The 17069-nt window shown below is 36.0% G+C and overlaps 1 protein-coding gene across 1 annotated transcript in view; it reads left to right on the top strand.

The window, feature by feature from the left end:
* SENP1 (SUMO specific peptidase 1) overlaps nt 1–17069 on the top strand; it is a 49477-nt gene that overhangs the window by 15428 nt on the left and 16980 nt on the right. The window contains exons 6-12 of the mRNA XM_080812032.1: nt 2507–2678; nt 9211–9314; nt 9396–9682; nt 11195–11249; nt 15044–15082; nt 15922–16006; nt 16239–16394. Coding sequence (XP_080668158.1) covers nt 2507–2678; nt 9211–9314; nt 9396–9682; nt 11195–11249; nt 15044–15082; nt 15922–16006; nt 16239–16394 — 898 coding nt within the window. The remainder of the gene's footprint in view (nt 1–2506; nt 2679–9210; nt 9315–9395; nt 9683–11194; nt 11250–15043; nt 15083–15921; nt 16007–16238; nt 16395–17069) is intronic.

Raw genomic sequence — 17069 nt, 5'->3', positions numbered from 1 at the left:
CCATGACCAATTTCACATCAGCCTTATAGTTACTCATATCAATTGATAATCCTTACCTGATAATTTTTAAAAATTGAGGTAAGATTGACATACATTATATTAGCTTTAGGTATATAACATAATGATTCAATATTTGTATGTATTGCAAAATGACCTCAGTAAGTCTAGTTAACATCTGTTGTCATATGTAGTTATAAAATAGTTTTTTCTTCTGATGAGAACTTTTAAGACCTACTCTCTTAACAACTTATAAATAAGCAATACAGTATTATTATTTTTTTAAAGATTTTATTTATTTATTTGACAGAGAGAGATCATAAGTAGGCAGAGAGAGAGGAGGGGAAGCAGGTTCCCTGCTGAGCAGAGAGCCCGATGCGGTGCTCGATCCCAGGACCCTGAGATCATGACCTGAGCTGAAGGCAGAGACTTAACTCACTGAGCCACCCAGGCACCCCAGTATTATTAATTGTAGTCACCATTTTATACTTTACATTTCCAGGACTTACTTATTTTATATCTTGAAGTTGGTGCCTTTTAACCTTCTTTGACCTGATAATAGTTTTATTAGAGTTACTAAAATAGTACTTTTCCAGTGTTACCATTTGTTTTGTACTTATTTTCATTTTGCTTTGAAGGGGAGGTTTTTTTTCCATATTAGGTAGGGTTGTTTGGTTACCCTGATGGGATACCCCTCCCATCCACTTGGAAGGCAAGTGATAGGATTAGATCTTTCTTTTTCATAACCAGTTTTTCAAAGTAGGTGTCTTTTTTGGTCTTTTTTTCTTTTAAATAGCCATTTCATGTGCTTCAGATGAGGTTTTCTGTTCTTCTTTAATGTCATTCCAGATTCAGTGTGTTCCTGTCCACTAGAATCATTACTCTTTTAATGTTCACATTCTCACAGCTTTGGCCACCAGGAGCTCCTTCAGGCTCACTGCTGTGTCTGGCCCAATCTCTAATTGTAGGTAGCATACTTGCTTTCTGGCATTGCAAGATGCCCTCCCACTGTTTTTTGTTTAGAAGAAAGATTTTTGCATTAAACACACATGCACTCTAGAAAGCAGCAATGCGAAAGGCATTGTGGGGAATTCATTATATCTTCACCAGACAAATTATAGTGCCCTTGCCTTCTTTTTGTAGCATCCACCCATCCTAAGGAAGTAAGCCTGTTCCTGGAATTCTGACTCCTTGTTTCCTTCCCCACTCTAACATACATAGAAACCATTGTAATTTGTAGACTTACAGAGCACGTAAGTGATTTTAAGTTTTTATTTTAATTCCAGTTAACATACAGTGATATATTAGTTTCAGGTGTACAATATAGTGATTCAACACTTCCACACATCTACCCCTGTGCTCATTAAAATGGAACTCCTTTAAAAAAAAAAAAACAACAACAAAAAAAAGCGGAACTCTCCTTAATCCCCATCACCTGTTTCACCTGTCTCTCCTATCTCCACCTCCTCTCTGGTAGCCATTAGTTTGTTCTGTATAATTAAGAGTCTGTTTCTTGATTCGTCTCTCTCTCCTTTTTTCCCCTTTGAGAGAGCATATATGTACTTTTTGATTTTCTTTACACCTAGTCTGATTTCATTTGGATCCAGACCAAAAGTACGGATTTAAAGAGTTGCTTCCATTGAATTCGGCTTAGTCGGCTGTGTATCTCTGTTTTGCATCCTCAACCAGAAAGAAAAGAAAAAGAGAAAAATCAGTATGCTGAGAGCAAGTAGCTCATCCTTACAGGGCAATAACAGATGAAAAAGACCACACAGAAAGAACTTTAAATTTATTAATCTAGTCTTAGAGATAGGACTGGGTTTTAAGTTCACAAAAGTATTTTTCCTGCCAGTTTTTTTCCCATTCTTTGGGGGGGCACAAACAGTTTAAAGAAGCAAAAACAAAAATTCTCCTTCAGAGGAGGTAAATGGGCCAGAAGAATTGAGAGAGTGATGTAGCCTAGGAGAAAGCCTTCTGGTTGTTTTTAATGAAGGAAGGGAGCCATCTGTTGGTTTTTTAAGGAAATTTTAAAATTCAGTTTAAAAGCTTCATTGAAAGGCTTCAGCTTTATCCATCTTTGCATATTTAATCTTAAAATAAGTCCCTCCAAAGGACTTGGGGGAGGAGGCTGCAGCAAGTAAATAGAAAGTGTATGTTAGATCCTTCAGACCCAGATTTTCTAAAGAAGTCTAACGTGATATACTTGTTGTCATACTGCACAGATCTTTGGTTCCTGACCAAAGGAACAGTAAAGCCAAGAAATACAATTTTAGGTGTTTGATAATTACAGTATGGCAGAATCTGATGGAGCAACCCATGGATCATTTCTTGTATATTTCCCTCAAATGGTATATCCCTCATTCTATTGGTGTTGGTTTTGTTGACACTTTGGTTGTTTTTGTTATTTCTTGGAAGTAAAAATCACTAGGTTTGATTTTCTTGTTGTTCTTTTCTTATAAACTCTGGTTTTTGTGTGTGTGTGTGTGCGCGTGTGTTTTTTTTTTTTTAGTGGATTATCAAACACTTTTACGGGAAAGTCAAACCATCACTGCCATGTGTCTGCATATGAAAAATCTTTTCCTATTAAGCCTGTTCCAAGTCCATCTTGGAGTGGTTCATGTCGTCGAAACCTTTTGAGCCCCAAGAAAACGCAGAGGCGACATGTTAGTACAGCAGAAGAGGTAAGGAAAACCTGCAACAAAGGATGCTAAAGGTTAGAATCTTTCCCTGTACCTAGCCATTCATTCATTCCGATTTAGATGTTTATTAACCATTCCATTTACTTAATCCTTTCTGTGCTTTTTCTTAATTTTTTGAGTGCTGTCATCTGTGCTAAAGAAATTAGAGATTTTAGCACGACTTCATCATTTCTCTTACTGCTTTCAATTCTTGTTGAAGAGCAGACTTAATTTTCAGTATTTTCTAAATTACTTCTCATACATCAAATTATCTCTGTTCTTTTGGACCCTTCCTCAACTTGTGTTTCTTGTGACAAAACTGTTAACCTTGCTGGATTTGATAAAATACTGGCCCTTATTTCTTATTAGGACAATTTTCCCTCACTATAAAAGGAAAATCAAGAAGCCATCTAAATAATTTATGTCCCTTCATTATGAGTAAGAAGATCTTTGAGATCATAGATATTCCCTCAAAGAAAGATATTTTGTTGACACTTTGGTTGTTATATGCATAAACCTAAAGGAAAAAAACCTAAAGGAAAAAAAGATCAATTCTGTAAATATAATATGGCATATAATTTATGTGGCAGAGAATGTGCTCATATCTGTTAAATATTTATTATGCATCTAGTCAGCTTTGGACTGCTTGCTGTGAGGATACAAATAAATAACAATACCTTACATTTATGTAGCCTATAGAGTTTCCAGTATGCTTTGCACATGTATTATTATGTTGAATCATTTTAATCCTGTGAAATAGGTAGAGATGAGGTAATACCCACATTTTAAACACATTAGGAGAGTAAAGGTCAGAGGTCACACAGCTAGTAAAAGACCTGGCCATCCTACAGCCCAGGTCTTCAGGAGTCTAGTCTGGTATGCTTCCTCTTATACAACACAGTGGTGTGTTTCCAGCCTGTTGGAGCTTACAGATTGGAGAGTCAAGAATACAGCATTTCATGCTAAATAATTAATTTCGTAATAAAGATCTTTTAAGTGGCAAAACGTGATTATTTGTGACATGGTTAGTGAAAATCCGGTACATTCTGTTTGGTTTTATGTTTGTATTGAATCTGAAAAATTAAGCAGAGGGTGACAGAACTAGTAAGTCATATTTAGTAGGGAAAGGGTAGAGAAGAAACTGGCAGCAATTGCCTTTGGTGATGAGAGCTGAGCAACAATTATAAAAATGAGATTTACCTTTCACTTTTGTACTACTAAATTTAGTACCATGTGTGTGTTAGTTATTACATAAATATTTTTAGATTACTGGGGGTGTGCTTCTGCTGGAGCCTAGGCAGCCTGCAGGCTACAGAGAGACTTGTGGGGAGGAAGACAGCAGCAGTGTTGTGACTGGATAGTGTCCCCCCAAGCCTCCCCTACCTCCTATGGCTGCCGCTGAAATCAGGGGATCCTTAAGATTATCTGTGTTTGTTGTAAGCCCACCATTCACCCACTAGCCAGCAGTCCTTTGAACCACTCAGCCCCTCCTCTTTTCACTTCTACCTCCACCTGAGGACTTGGGCCAGCTGGATTATATTCAGCCATCCCAGCCACAAGCTGGCCCACTATAGGACATGAAACTGGAGTTCCCCTTCCTTCTACAGTGCCAAGAAAATGGCAGGGATTGAACCTATCCCATGCAACAAGAGATGCAGAAAATTTTGGAGTCAACCAGTCGTTTGTAGGTCTATATTCTGCTATGAAAAGCGATTTGCTTTTAGTACAGAAATACCACATCACCCATATAATACTAGTAAGACAAAATATAGGACCAAACTTTATTAAATCAGAGTATCAACAGATTATTTAGATATTTAGTCTCAGATAGTATGGATAATCTTGATTAAAACATAATACTTCTTACCCCCCTGGGAATAAAGAATTTACTGGTGGGAGCTCACGAAGTGGAAGAAAAGTTACTTTCCATGGAAATATTGGGATCTCCAAGGGAGCATCAGTTGCTTATGTTAAAGAAGGAAAGTTAAGTATTGATTTTACTGCTGGATTTATCACTTTCAGGAATCTAAATCTATAAAAATAACATGATGTTGTTACCACTGCACTGTTCAGTCTTACAACAGGAGTTTAAAGAGAATATATAAAGAAGAATTTGGAAATATGTAAGTGGTGACTGGACCACCACTTGGCTAATGGCTGATTCAAGGACATCATTCAAGAACTGTACTATCAAATAGGGTAACCACTAGTCCTATGCGCTACTTATATTAGTTCAGTTAAAATAAGATAAAGATTTGGTTTTTCAGTCACACTAGCCACATTTCAAGTACACATATTGCTAGTGGCTACCATATTGGACAGTACAGATATAGAATATCTCCAATATAACTAACACTATTTATAGGATATGGATTTTTATTTGGGAAAGAGAAAATACTAGGGATTTTTAAAATGTAAAACAGTAAAAACTCAAAGTTTCTTTTCATATATATGTTTCCAGGCATGCTTCTCTGCAACATATTGAGCAACATTTTAAGATGTTGGACTTCCTTAATAGATGACACTGGTGGTTTTAGTCTTTAAAAACAAAATGAAACAAAAACTTTATAATTTTGTTATAACCATGAATTTTGGGCTTAAAAACAGAAAGTTGAACTATGCACTTTTGATAATTGAAATTTATGTATATTGTATAAAGCTATTACTTAAAACAGAATCGAAGTTAGGAGATTTATGAAGTTATTTGAGTAATTTATATTGAAAGGTTTTACTGGTTTTCTAAGACTTATTTTGTGTTCTCTGTTAAATTTTTATAATTTTACAGTTTTATGATGGAGACTTTTAACAAGCATCTAAGTGCAAGAATCTGCCACATTTTTTAAAAAATAGAATTCAGCACCTTATTTACCTTTATGTTGTTTTAAACTTTCCTTTGTCTTTTATTATGTTTAAAACATAACATTAGCCAATTTCTTTTACTTTAACATATTATCCAACTATTACTTCCTTTCCTCTTAATTTCCTAGTTTGCTTATTCAGTAGAAACAGCTTAATAAGTAATGTATAGAGAAAGATGTTTTCTTTTACTTTATGGTACCAGATGCTCCAAAAAAGAATTGTGTTTCAAGTTTGAAGAGACTCCCTTTTTGCGTTTTCTTTTGGTAAAGCCAGATGTTATATATGTTCTTTAGAGAGTTGCAGGACTATCTTTTCTTTGCCTGAAATAGCAGATAAATTCTTGTGACCTTTAAATTATCATGTAGAACAGTGAAAAATTCTTAACCTTTTTTCTATAATTTCTTTTTTAGACTATAGTTGAAACTGAAAGTATGAGGCTTCAAGAGACCTCAGATAATTACTTGGAATACAGAACATCTATTCCTGTTTATTTTATGGTGTCTAATGACTATGAGGCTGTTACAGTTTAGACAGAGGTTTTTCTTTGAAGAGATGGAGAAAATGATCTGTGGGTGACTTATGTATGTTTAATTGATTTTAAAAAATCAGTTCATTACATTGAATTAATTTAGATTTGTCATAATTCACTTTAGCTGAGTCAATGGCACGCTGGTTCTTCGTGTTTTATTTAGAAGTATAAAAATTATTTATTTATTTATTTATTTTTAAAGATTATTTATTTATTTATTCAACAGACAGAGATCACAAGTAGGCAGAGAGGCAGGCAGAGAGGGAAGGGGAAGCAGGCTCCCCACTGAGCAGAGAGCCCGATGCGGGGCTCAATCCCAGGACCCTGGGATCATGACCTGAGCTGAAGGCAGAGGCTTTAACCCACTGAGCCACCCAGGCGCCCCTAAAAATTTATTCTAAGAAACTATTTTGCTATGTGATGTGAGGGAGGAGAGAAGTGTTTTTAACTTTTTGCAGTTGAAGTCTGTACCACAGGCAAAGATCCTTTCTATGTCACTGTTCTCAGTGTGCTTGTGAAGTCTTCATGTGTTGGGGGTATTTCTTTACATTCCTTTGGTAGTCGAAGTAACCTCTTACACCAATTTCTCTGCTTTATTTTCCTCCCTATGATGTGATAATGTAGTCAAACCTTTTTAAAATTTAGTTTGGTAGGACAGTGGAATGAACTACAATGATTGGTTAATTAAGAGTTAATTTCCATGACCCAGATGGTATTACTCTTCTGATTTTCCTTCACTCCCTCCATTTTATCATCACTCCTGAAAACAACATACTGTTAACTCCATTATATTGTGGATTATGAATTAGGTTATTTGGCGTAGTGGGAATGTGGGATCAACTTTGGTGGGTGTTCAAAAATTTCAGTCATTAAAGTGCCAGGTAACACAGCTTTCCTGTATGTAGATCACTATGGAGTTGGCTGGCAGTCTCTTACAATCTAATAATCTGTAATGATGCTTCATTCTTCAGACTGTCTACTTAAAGAACCTTTATAACAGCAAATTTAGGTTTTAATAAAAAGGCATTTATTTTAATTACAGCTTTAAAAAATTTTTTTTAGATTTTTTAAATTATTATTCATTTGAGACAGATACAGAGACAGAGAGAGAGAGAGAGCACACGTGCACGCACGAAGGGGGAGAGGCAGAGGAAGAGGAAGAAGCAGACTCCCCATTGAGCAGAGAGCCTGATATGGGGCTCGATCCCAAGACCTGGGGATCATGACCTGAGCCAAAGGCAGAGGCTTAACCATCTGAGCCACCCAGACGCCCCTTAATTACAGCTTTTAAATTTATCTCCCAGATACTCATGACCTCCCCAGTACAACAGCCAAAACCTACAGATTTGGTGATTGATAATAATGTATACCTGCTAACCATTATCACTTTTGTGCTCTTACTGAAGTGCCTGTCCAGTACTGTAGACCGTCTCTTCACAAACACTAGGAAAAAGGACTGCTGTTATCTTAAGTACAGTATTAATGTATAAGGGATAAAATAAAGGAGTTTATTTTCTTCATATTGAAAATTGCAATTTGTTTTTTCTCTTGGGTCTGTTTTTCCCCCATATGCTTATCTAATCCCACCTCATCTATTCAAATTTAAGGATAGCTCTTTTTCATTAGGAGTTGTCATGCTTCACAGTTCAAGGTGAATCTTGTTAGATCAGTAACATTATAGTGACAATGTGATTGACAGTTACTATGTAGCAAGCGGTGACCAAGAAGAAAAAATGTCTGTTTGCCTTTGCATAGATGCTTAATTTCATTCTGCTTTTAACATTTATAATTGAATACAATGCTTATGCACATTGAAATGTCATAGTGCAGGATGTAGCTAGCCCTGGCACAAAATATTAAAATTATTTCATGAAGATTGGTGGTTGTGTTGAACTGTATATAAGATTTTTTTAAAAAGTACCAGGGCGTATTATTTAGTGAATGCAGCCCACTGCTTCTGGGGATCAGTATAGAATAGACGTTTTCCTATGGTTACAAGTCCATGTGTAATCTGGTTCTCTGCCAAGTAACCTCTCTTACTGCTCTGCTGATTCACACTGATGTCACTTTTCCTTTTTTTTTTTTTTAAAGATTTTATTTATTTGACAGAGACAGTGAGAGACGGAACACAAGCAGAGAGGGAGTGGGAGAGGGAGAAGCAGGCTTCCCGCTGAGCAGGGAGCCCGATGCAGGACCAGATCCCAGGAGCCTGGGATCACAACCCCGAGCCTAAAGCAGATGGTTAACAACTGAACCTCCCAGGCGCCCCATTACCTCACTTTTCCTTGAACACATTAAGCACATACCTGTCTCAGGGCCTTTGCATTTGCTATCCTTCAACCTGGAATAGTCTTTTATAAATTTCTATGACATGCCTCTTACCTTGATAGAGGTTTCTGTTGAAATACCACCTTTTTAAAGGGGTCTTACCTGTTCTTGCTCTTTCCTCTCCATTACTTTCTATTCCCTTTAATTTTTCATACTATCTGACTAATCTTGTTTACTGTTCCTTTTAACTATAATGTAAATTCCACAAGGACAGGAATTTTATTTTATTTTATTCAGTGCAGTATCTCTAGTGAGTGGTACTTAGTAGGTATTCAAAGTCAATAAATGAATTCAGTGTTGAGGCTTAGGAAGAAGAGTAAATATTGGAGATAGAAACCATCTCTGGAAAATACTTATACTCTTAAAAATTGGATAAAGTAGAAAACAGCAAGGTATCCCACTCTGATTTTGACTCTTCTGGTTACTTCCTTATAGTTTTTCTAGTAGATGTCAGGAATTGTAGGGTTTGTTGGAATCCTAATTGAGAGATCCTCAAATATTTTGTTTCTGGCACTCTATCAGTTGACTCAAAAGTGATTACCTACTGGCCTTCTGGTTTCATATCCTAGAGCCTGTCTGCATTGTTATTTATATGTGTCCCATAATTTTCCAAAATATACTATCTGGTATTTATTTCATTTAACTCTTCTTAAAATTTTCTAGGATATCCCTAAGGATAATTCTTAATTATCTTGAGGGATTCTATCTGAACTTTGGCAGAACTTCTGGGAATCTAGATGCTGCTTTGAAAAAAAATCTTCACTAGTTGTGTCTAAGATTTCTTTCATTTTTTTTTCTTTCTTTTTTTTTTAAATATAGACAGTCCAAGAAGAAGAAAGAGAGATTTACAGACAGCTGCTACAGATGGTCACAGGGAAACAGTTTTCTGTAGCAAAACCCACCACACATTTTCCTTTACACCTGTGAGTCACAGAAACGTATTTCAAATGAATTTAATTCTCATTTTGTCATTTGATATTGAAACTATATTCTTCTCTTACTAGGTCTCGATGTCTTAGTTCCAGTAAGAATACTTTGAAAGACTCACTGTTTAAAAATGGAAACTCTTGTGCAGCTCAGATCATTGGCTCTGATACTTCATCATCTGGATCTGCCAGCATTTTAACTGCCCAGGAACAACTGTCCCACAGTGTGTATTCCTTATCGCCTTATGCCCCAGATGTTGTGGCATTTGGATCCAAAGATTCTGATCCTCTCCATCAACCCCAACATCACCACTCTCTTCTACAACAGCCAGATAACTTACCAGCTTCAAATACACAATCAGAAGGTGAAATTGGTCTTGTATAACTGTATTTTCAATCCTAATAGCCAGTTAACTGTTGATGGGATCCATGTGAATCATAGGCAAGGTTGTAATCTGAATGTAACGTAACTAAGATGTAAGAAACTTCAAATACACTTAATTCAGTTAGACTTACCACAAATAAGCTAAACCTGCAAGTAACTTACTTTTTTCTTACATGGAGATGCAAATGATTTCATATATTTTACTTAAAAGATTAACTTCCTGAGCAGAGTCTAGAGTCAGCACAGTCAGCCCAATTACTTCAGTACTTTCTCTGTCTCTAGTACTTTACAATGACCATTAAGTACTCTGAAGTTCTAAGAGTTTTGGAACATCAATTAAGTATTGAAGTAAAAGTTCTTAACCAGGTAATATTTTAAAAAGCTGTATAGTAAGTTTATGCATTTTAGAATGGTCATCAGCAAATTTCAGAAACAAAAAGAGTTTTCTACCTAATTTTCAGTTAACTGAAATATCGAGACTCTGCACTCCAGTTAATGAAGGTTTTCTGTGATAATTTTGTTTGCTTAGTTTTCCTCTTCTGTAGGTATGTGTTGTGTATGTTTATGATAGTATGTATTTAGGTATATAACTTAAAGTTTTAGGTTAAATGGTTAGACATCATGGATCTTTTGATAGCTCATTGTCTAAGGCTCTTACCTCCTTCCTCAGATTATTTGATTTTTTTTTTTTTAAGATAGTCTTCGCTTTGTTAAAATTTCACTTGGGGATTAAAATTGTTGGTGGCATCATTATATAGCTACATGTATTCATGAAAACCTTTATAAAATTTTGTGAGATGATTTACTGGGAACTACCATTTAAAAAGCCTTTAAGACACATAAGTTGTATGACAAAGGGTTAGATGCAACTAAACTGAAACAAATATACTATAGTACATTGAAGTGTTTCCTTACTTTTCTTGTACCATTTAATAAATATTCTAAATGAGGTTCTAATCATTTCGATTAGGACATGATCCTCTAGAAGGACACAATTCCTGCCTTTATCAACACTGAAAATAAATGATGAACTGATAGAATTTGTATGTTTTAGACTCTGCTACTTCTATAGCTGTTTCTGTCTTTCTACCTTCTGTTTCTCCTTCCCTTCTTTCACCTTATTCAGTCTCGTGGTAGTTCATGAACTAAAAACTTTTGAGAAATATTGGCTTGTTCTTGTTCCCCAAGAACAGAAAGAAGCAGCACAGGAATCAAGCAGAGCCTGGGAGTAGGAGATGAAGGGCCTATGTGCATGTATTTTAGAACGACTGCTTGCTTTGTGAGGCAAGCTCTTCTCTAAGCCCTCTTTCTGGCTCAGTGAAAATGGGCCTGCCTCTCTCTCTGTCTCTTCCATCCTATCTTTGTCCTTATGCTGCATTATTTTTATGAAAATAGAAATAACAAAGTATGGGAACTTAGACTACAGGCATCTAGAGTATATAACTATGTAGGATTTTATTAATAATGATATGCTCTTGTGTTTCTTTTTTAGGATCAGACTCTGTGATCTTACTCAAAGTGAAAGATTCCCAGACTCCAGCTCCCAGGTAAGCTTTGGAAAAAGGACGTTCTTGACATATTTTCTTTTTCTTCCCCTTACTCACAATTTCTTCACTAAGAGTTACAGAATATAAGGTCAAACTGCCTCAATTCAGACCTCTTGCCTGTGTTACTTGAATTATTTCATTGACTTTCTAATTGGTCGTCTTCCTCTGGCCTCATTGTTGAGCTTCATTCCATCTTCCATCGTGGTCTCAAATCCATTCTTTGCCTGTTCTTTTCCATCTTCCATTCTGCAACCCGAGTGGTCTATTTAAAATGCATATCTGATTATTCATTAAATTCCAATAGGAGTGGCTGGCTCTCAGACTAGAGTCAAGCCCAAACTCCGTGGTATGGTATACAAAGCATTTCCCCCACACATCTCACTTCCTGTCACATGTTCTTTCCTTTAACAAGTATTTATTGATCATTTACTGTGTGCCAAGTCCTAATACAGACATTGGGGCTAACGGTAGTGAACAAAATGAAAGCCCTGCACTCAAGGAACTTACATTCTGGTTATAAGAAGTATAAGGAAAGAGATGGGGGACAAATAGTGAATGAGTAGATAAACATTTATGTCTGGTAGTGATAAATGTCGTGAAGGAAAATAAAGCAGGGGAACTTATAGACTGGGGCACTGTTTATCAGGGTGGTCATGGCAAGTCTGATAAGGGACATTTGAGGGGAGACGTGATGGAGGTGAGACGAGGAGACATATGGGAAGTTGGGACTCTTTCCTGTGTTTATTACGTGCTGAACTATATGTGATATGTACTTACTTACCTTCATAGTCAGTGTTCCTTCCTGGTATATAACCCCTTATCTATCTAAAGAAGCAAGAATCTCTTTATTGTCTTTTAAATCTCAGTTCAAATATGATCTTCTATATGATACTTGACTTCTATATGAAACTTTTTGCTTTGTAATTCAGTGGGTTACTACTTAAGATCGCAATTTCTTTGCCATTGCTGTTTCTGTGGCTTTAGCAATTCAATTGCTGGAATGATAATAGTGTCAGTTTTCCATTGAGGAAGTTAGCAATAGTGAAACATTCTTTCTCATCTCAGTTCCTATACTTCTTTGCAGCTCTCCTATATGTCCTGAACTTTAGATATTTAAAGAAAAATTCTCTGTTATAGTTTCTCAAGGAGACTTTAGAGTTTGGAGTCCTTATTCTTTATACATTTTTTTTTTTCTCGTGTCCCAGACCTGGGTTCTGATTTTGTCCAGGCATCATGTAACTTTGGGCAAGTTATTCTTCTGAACCTTAGTTTCCTTATTAATGAAAATGCTGGTATTAATACCTTACTATTTTTTGAATTGCTGTGAAGGTTAATATACTCAAAAAGCACTTATAAAAGTGTTTTCACACATAGTACACAAAGTAGGTATTCTTTCCTGGGAAAAAGTCGATCTCATGTAAAGAGTGCTTTTAGTTCTTTAATGGTTCTTTACTGTGTATACCTTTCCTTTATGGAAGATTTCTCTTGGTGATGCCTGAAGAATGAGATGGCGGGAGAAATGGTCTTTTGGGGAGGGCTGATTGACTAATGCTGTTTATCGCAGTTGGAGCCTGCTCTCTCAAGACTTGGTTGATTGGCTCTTTATTCTTAATCTCCCACCACTGCCTCTTGGTTAAGGTCTAGCAGTGAGGATCTGCTCTTACTTCCCAGAATATGCCATTCCATTTCCTATTTTTGTGCCATTGTACATGCTGATCCTAATCCCTGTAATTTCCTTTCTCTTCTTGTCCACTTGTTCTTGTTTTGCTTTGCAGAATCTGACTCGGGTGTTATTTTTTTCTCGAGACATTTCTCTGACTTCTGCAAGAGAGCATAAGCCTTTTCTTCTAGTACTTCTATCCCTATGTCTGTTCATTACTAATACCTTTGCACTAATAACCTAATGTTGATAACGCCTGGCATATGATAGGTACTTAGTAAATAAATCTTTGTTAAACATGCATTTCCTAGAAAGCCTTAAATGCTGTCTTGAGTAGCTCAAGTATTCATCATCTCCCTGTTGGTTTAAGGCTTTGGTTTATTGAAAGGCACATTGCAAGAGAAGAAATCACAGCCTTCAGAATTGGACAGACATAGTTTCTAATCCTGACTTCCAAAACAGATTATCCTCTGAGCCTCAGTTTCCTTTTCTGTACAAAACAAGGAATAATTCCTTATTGCATATTATATTGAGGTTTAACTAGTATGAGAATTATCATGAGGCTTAACTACTATAAAACATCTAACGCAGAATTTCACACAGAGCACTAAGTGCTCATAAGTTGTTTTAGTTGTTGCTGTGTGCTTCAATCATATGAAAAATAATGTATAATCTTACTTTACTTTCTTAAGCCACCAAATACCTTGATCCATTGAAGAGCAGTACTTTGCCCTTACATTATTCATTTATTCAATAAGCACTGAGTACCTGCTGTGTGCCAAGGACATTCTTGGTGCAGAGGATATGGTAGTAAATACAAAACACAAAAATTCCTATCCTCATTAAGTTTATGGTCTAATAAGGAAGCAGACAAGCTTTAATAGCGTGATACAATACCATGAAATTCTGGGCAATTCTTGTCACTTCCTTATATTGTGCAGTAAATGTGTTTTCATGTTCATTTGTTTTTAATGTCACACACTAGGCCTCTCACAGTGCTACCACTGATCTCTGTGGCTTTCTATCTTGGTTGTTACATCAGTATTCACTGTGCCAAGGATATAGGCCACTACGTGTATGTTTTCCATTTATTAACCTCAGTGACAGTGGGGAGGCAATAGAACAGCATTGTCATTGCCAAACCCTAGCCTAAGGATGATTGGGAATACTGATTCTCAAAAGGTAGGCTAAGGAGCAAGGGATACGCTCTTGAATCCTTGTTCTTGCCTTCACTAAGACAGACTGTAGCAATTGAAGAACTGACAGGCACTCTGATTTCCATATTTTAGAAATCTGAAACTAAGACCCATGGAAATGAAGTGACTTTGTCAAAGTCACAAAGTGAATCAGGAGATCCAGGTCTCTTAACTCCCCATTTGATGCTTTCCTCTGTTTACTTGTTCTATGTATCTAAAAGTTTTCTTTGGAAAAGTGTTCACTCCTCTCTTTGTTTCTTTGAGAGATCCTTCAGTTAGGGATTGGCAAGATGACGACATTTGAGAAGAGCAAGAGGCTCTAGGAGAGAGAACATGCCTGTGACTCTTCTGCGAAGCATTATTCATTTGGATTGTCACAAGAGCTGCATGGACTAGAACTGGTCGCTCATCTTTGGAGTAGAGTTGTATTGCTAATTTTCCACTTTGATTCATTGACTCACTAGCCATTTGATACGAATTCTTGTGTGGGTGGGGATTTTTGGTGTGCGGTATGATTTGGTTGAAAATATTTTGATTCAAGTAGACTGACAAGAAGAAGTCTAAGATTTGACTAAATCATTAATAAATCTGTTAATCTGAAGCATTTGGGAGGAGTAATGATCTAACTTAATATATTACCTTGACAAGTGATGTGCTCTTTCACATCGTTTTGGTCTCTCACGCAAGAGTTATGCTACAGTTATTTTCTCTGCCAAACTTTCGGTCATCTTTTTAACTAGTATGTGGGCAAATGACTCATACTTGTATTCCTTTAGTTCCTAGTTGCAATTATTTTATGTAATTTAGGACTTTTTATTTATTGCATACATATAAAGCATTCTTGTAAATTATTTAAATGATTGGTTTTCTTGGTAATAATATTTGAATTTTCTTATAAGCCTCCTGCTCATTTGTCATATTTTTTTCCCCACCCATAGTCCTACTTTTTTTCAGGCAGAGCTGTGGATCAAAGAATTGTAAGTTGTTAATTTTGATTCGTTAATTTCCTTCTCCATCACTTCCGTTCCAGTTAGAAGTAGTCAATTAGCTGATCACCCTACCTATATTTAATCAGTAAAGATTCCCTATTTAATATTTATTTATAAAACAAATTTTAAGTTGTTGGGTTTTTAGAATCTGTTGGGGTTGGGACATGTCTTTGCTTAGGTTTGTTAAATATGTAACAATTACTGAAATTAAATTGGATTGGAGAACTTTCAGGTAGGTATTACATAGAAAGGAAAATAAATGCCCTTATTTTCATATTGATAAAACTAATTTATTGAATAATTCACATTTCTGGAATTTGCAAAATTATTGAGTTTTTAGTCTCCATTTTCAATAACTTTGAGTTATCCAAATCCCTGGCCTTACTAACTTTTTTAGGGGGAAAAACTCATATTTTTTCTTTTGGATCATAAATATTTGAATTGAAACCTCAGTTATATCTTATATTATTTGCTCCTTTGGGATTCATTCTCATTTTTGAGTTTCTAGAATGAAGCTTCATTTTCTCCATAATCTTAGAAGTATGCTTAAAAGAAAAAAGAGACTACACATTTGCAAATATCCACAAAAGTCACCTGTCCCCATTTAGCAAAAAAATTTTCAGCATTTCAATAAAATAGGATAATTTTAATAACACTACCTGGTTTCACTTGTCTTAAAATTTAAGCGTAGTGTAACGATAAGTTTAGTGTATGGATTTTAGACTTTCCGTATGAGGTTTTATATTTAATGTTCATTGTGCATTTACAATGTGCCTGATGCTAAGACAGTGGTCTGCACTTTTGTCCCATTCCTTTTCATTTCCTAGAACTAGTGTTTATGATTCTCGAGCACGGGAGAGATTGCGCCAGATTGAAGAGCAGAAAGCACTAGCATTACAGCTTCAAAACCAGGTAAACGAACAATTAGAGATAAGGTTGTAAATAAATAGAATATCCAAATTGAAACTAATTTGGAAGATTACCTGGCTTGGGATCAAAGCTATTGTAATTGCAAGATGTTATGGTAGCATAACATTGTATATGATTAGTGTATGTCCTTGGTCTCTCCAGCTGGTCCTGTTCAGTGTATGTAGACAAGTAGTAGTTTTTCTTGTCCTACTTACTCTAAAGTTCTTTTTTGCAGAGATTGCAGGAACAGGAATATTCAGTACATGATTCGGTAGAACTGCATCTTCGTGTACCACTTGAAAAGGAGATCCCTGTCACGATCACCCAAGAAACAGAAAAGAAAGGTCATAAATTAATTGAGAGTGAAGATGAATTTCCTGAAATCACAGAGGTAAATTACATACTACAGACTGTTGTGCTAGCAAGTCAAGTGTGTTTAGAAGAAATACTTTGAATGAATTTCAAACGTAGAAGTAATAGAACACCTGGCATTTAAATTGTGTTGCATACCCCTGCTTTCATTTATTTGTATTACAATACCAATCTTGACTTTCTTTTTATTTATTTATTTTTTTAATTTATTTATGTATTTTAATAAACATATAATGTATTTTTATCCCTGGGGGTACAGGTCTGTGAATCGCCAGGTTTACACATTTCACAGCACTCATCATAGCACATACCCTCCCTAATGTCCATATCCCCACCACCCTCTCCCGTCCCCCCTCCCCCCGGCAACCCTCAGTCTGTTTTTTGAGATTGAGTCTTTTATGGTTTGTCTCCCTCCCAATCCCATCTTCTTTCATTTTTTCTTTTCCTATCCCCCCAACCCCCCCACATCGCATCTCCACTTCCTCATATCAGGGAGCTCATATGATAGTTGTCTTTCTCTGATTGACTTTTTTCACTAAGCGTAATACCCTCTAGTTCCATCCATGTTGTCACAAATGGCAAGATTTCATTTCTTTTGATGGCTGCATAGTATTCCATTGTGTATATATACCAAATCTTCTTTATCCATTCATCTGTTGATGGACATCTAGGTTCTTTCCATAGTTTGGCTATT

This window comes from Martes martes, assembly GCF_963455335.1.
Source record: "Martes martes genome assembly, chromosome: 8".
NCBI classification, from domain to species: domain Eukaryota; kingdom Metazoa; phylum Chordata; class Mammalia; order Carnivora; family Mustelidae; genus Martes; species Martes martes.
Note: the sequence above shows the minus strand (reverse complement) of the source record. Positions and strands in the feature narration are given on the sequence as shown.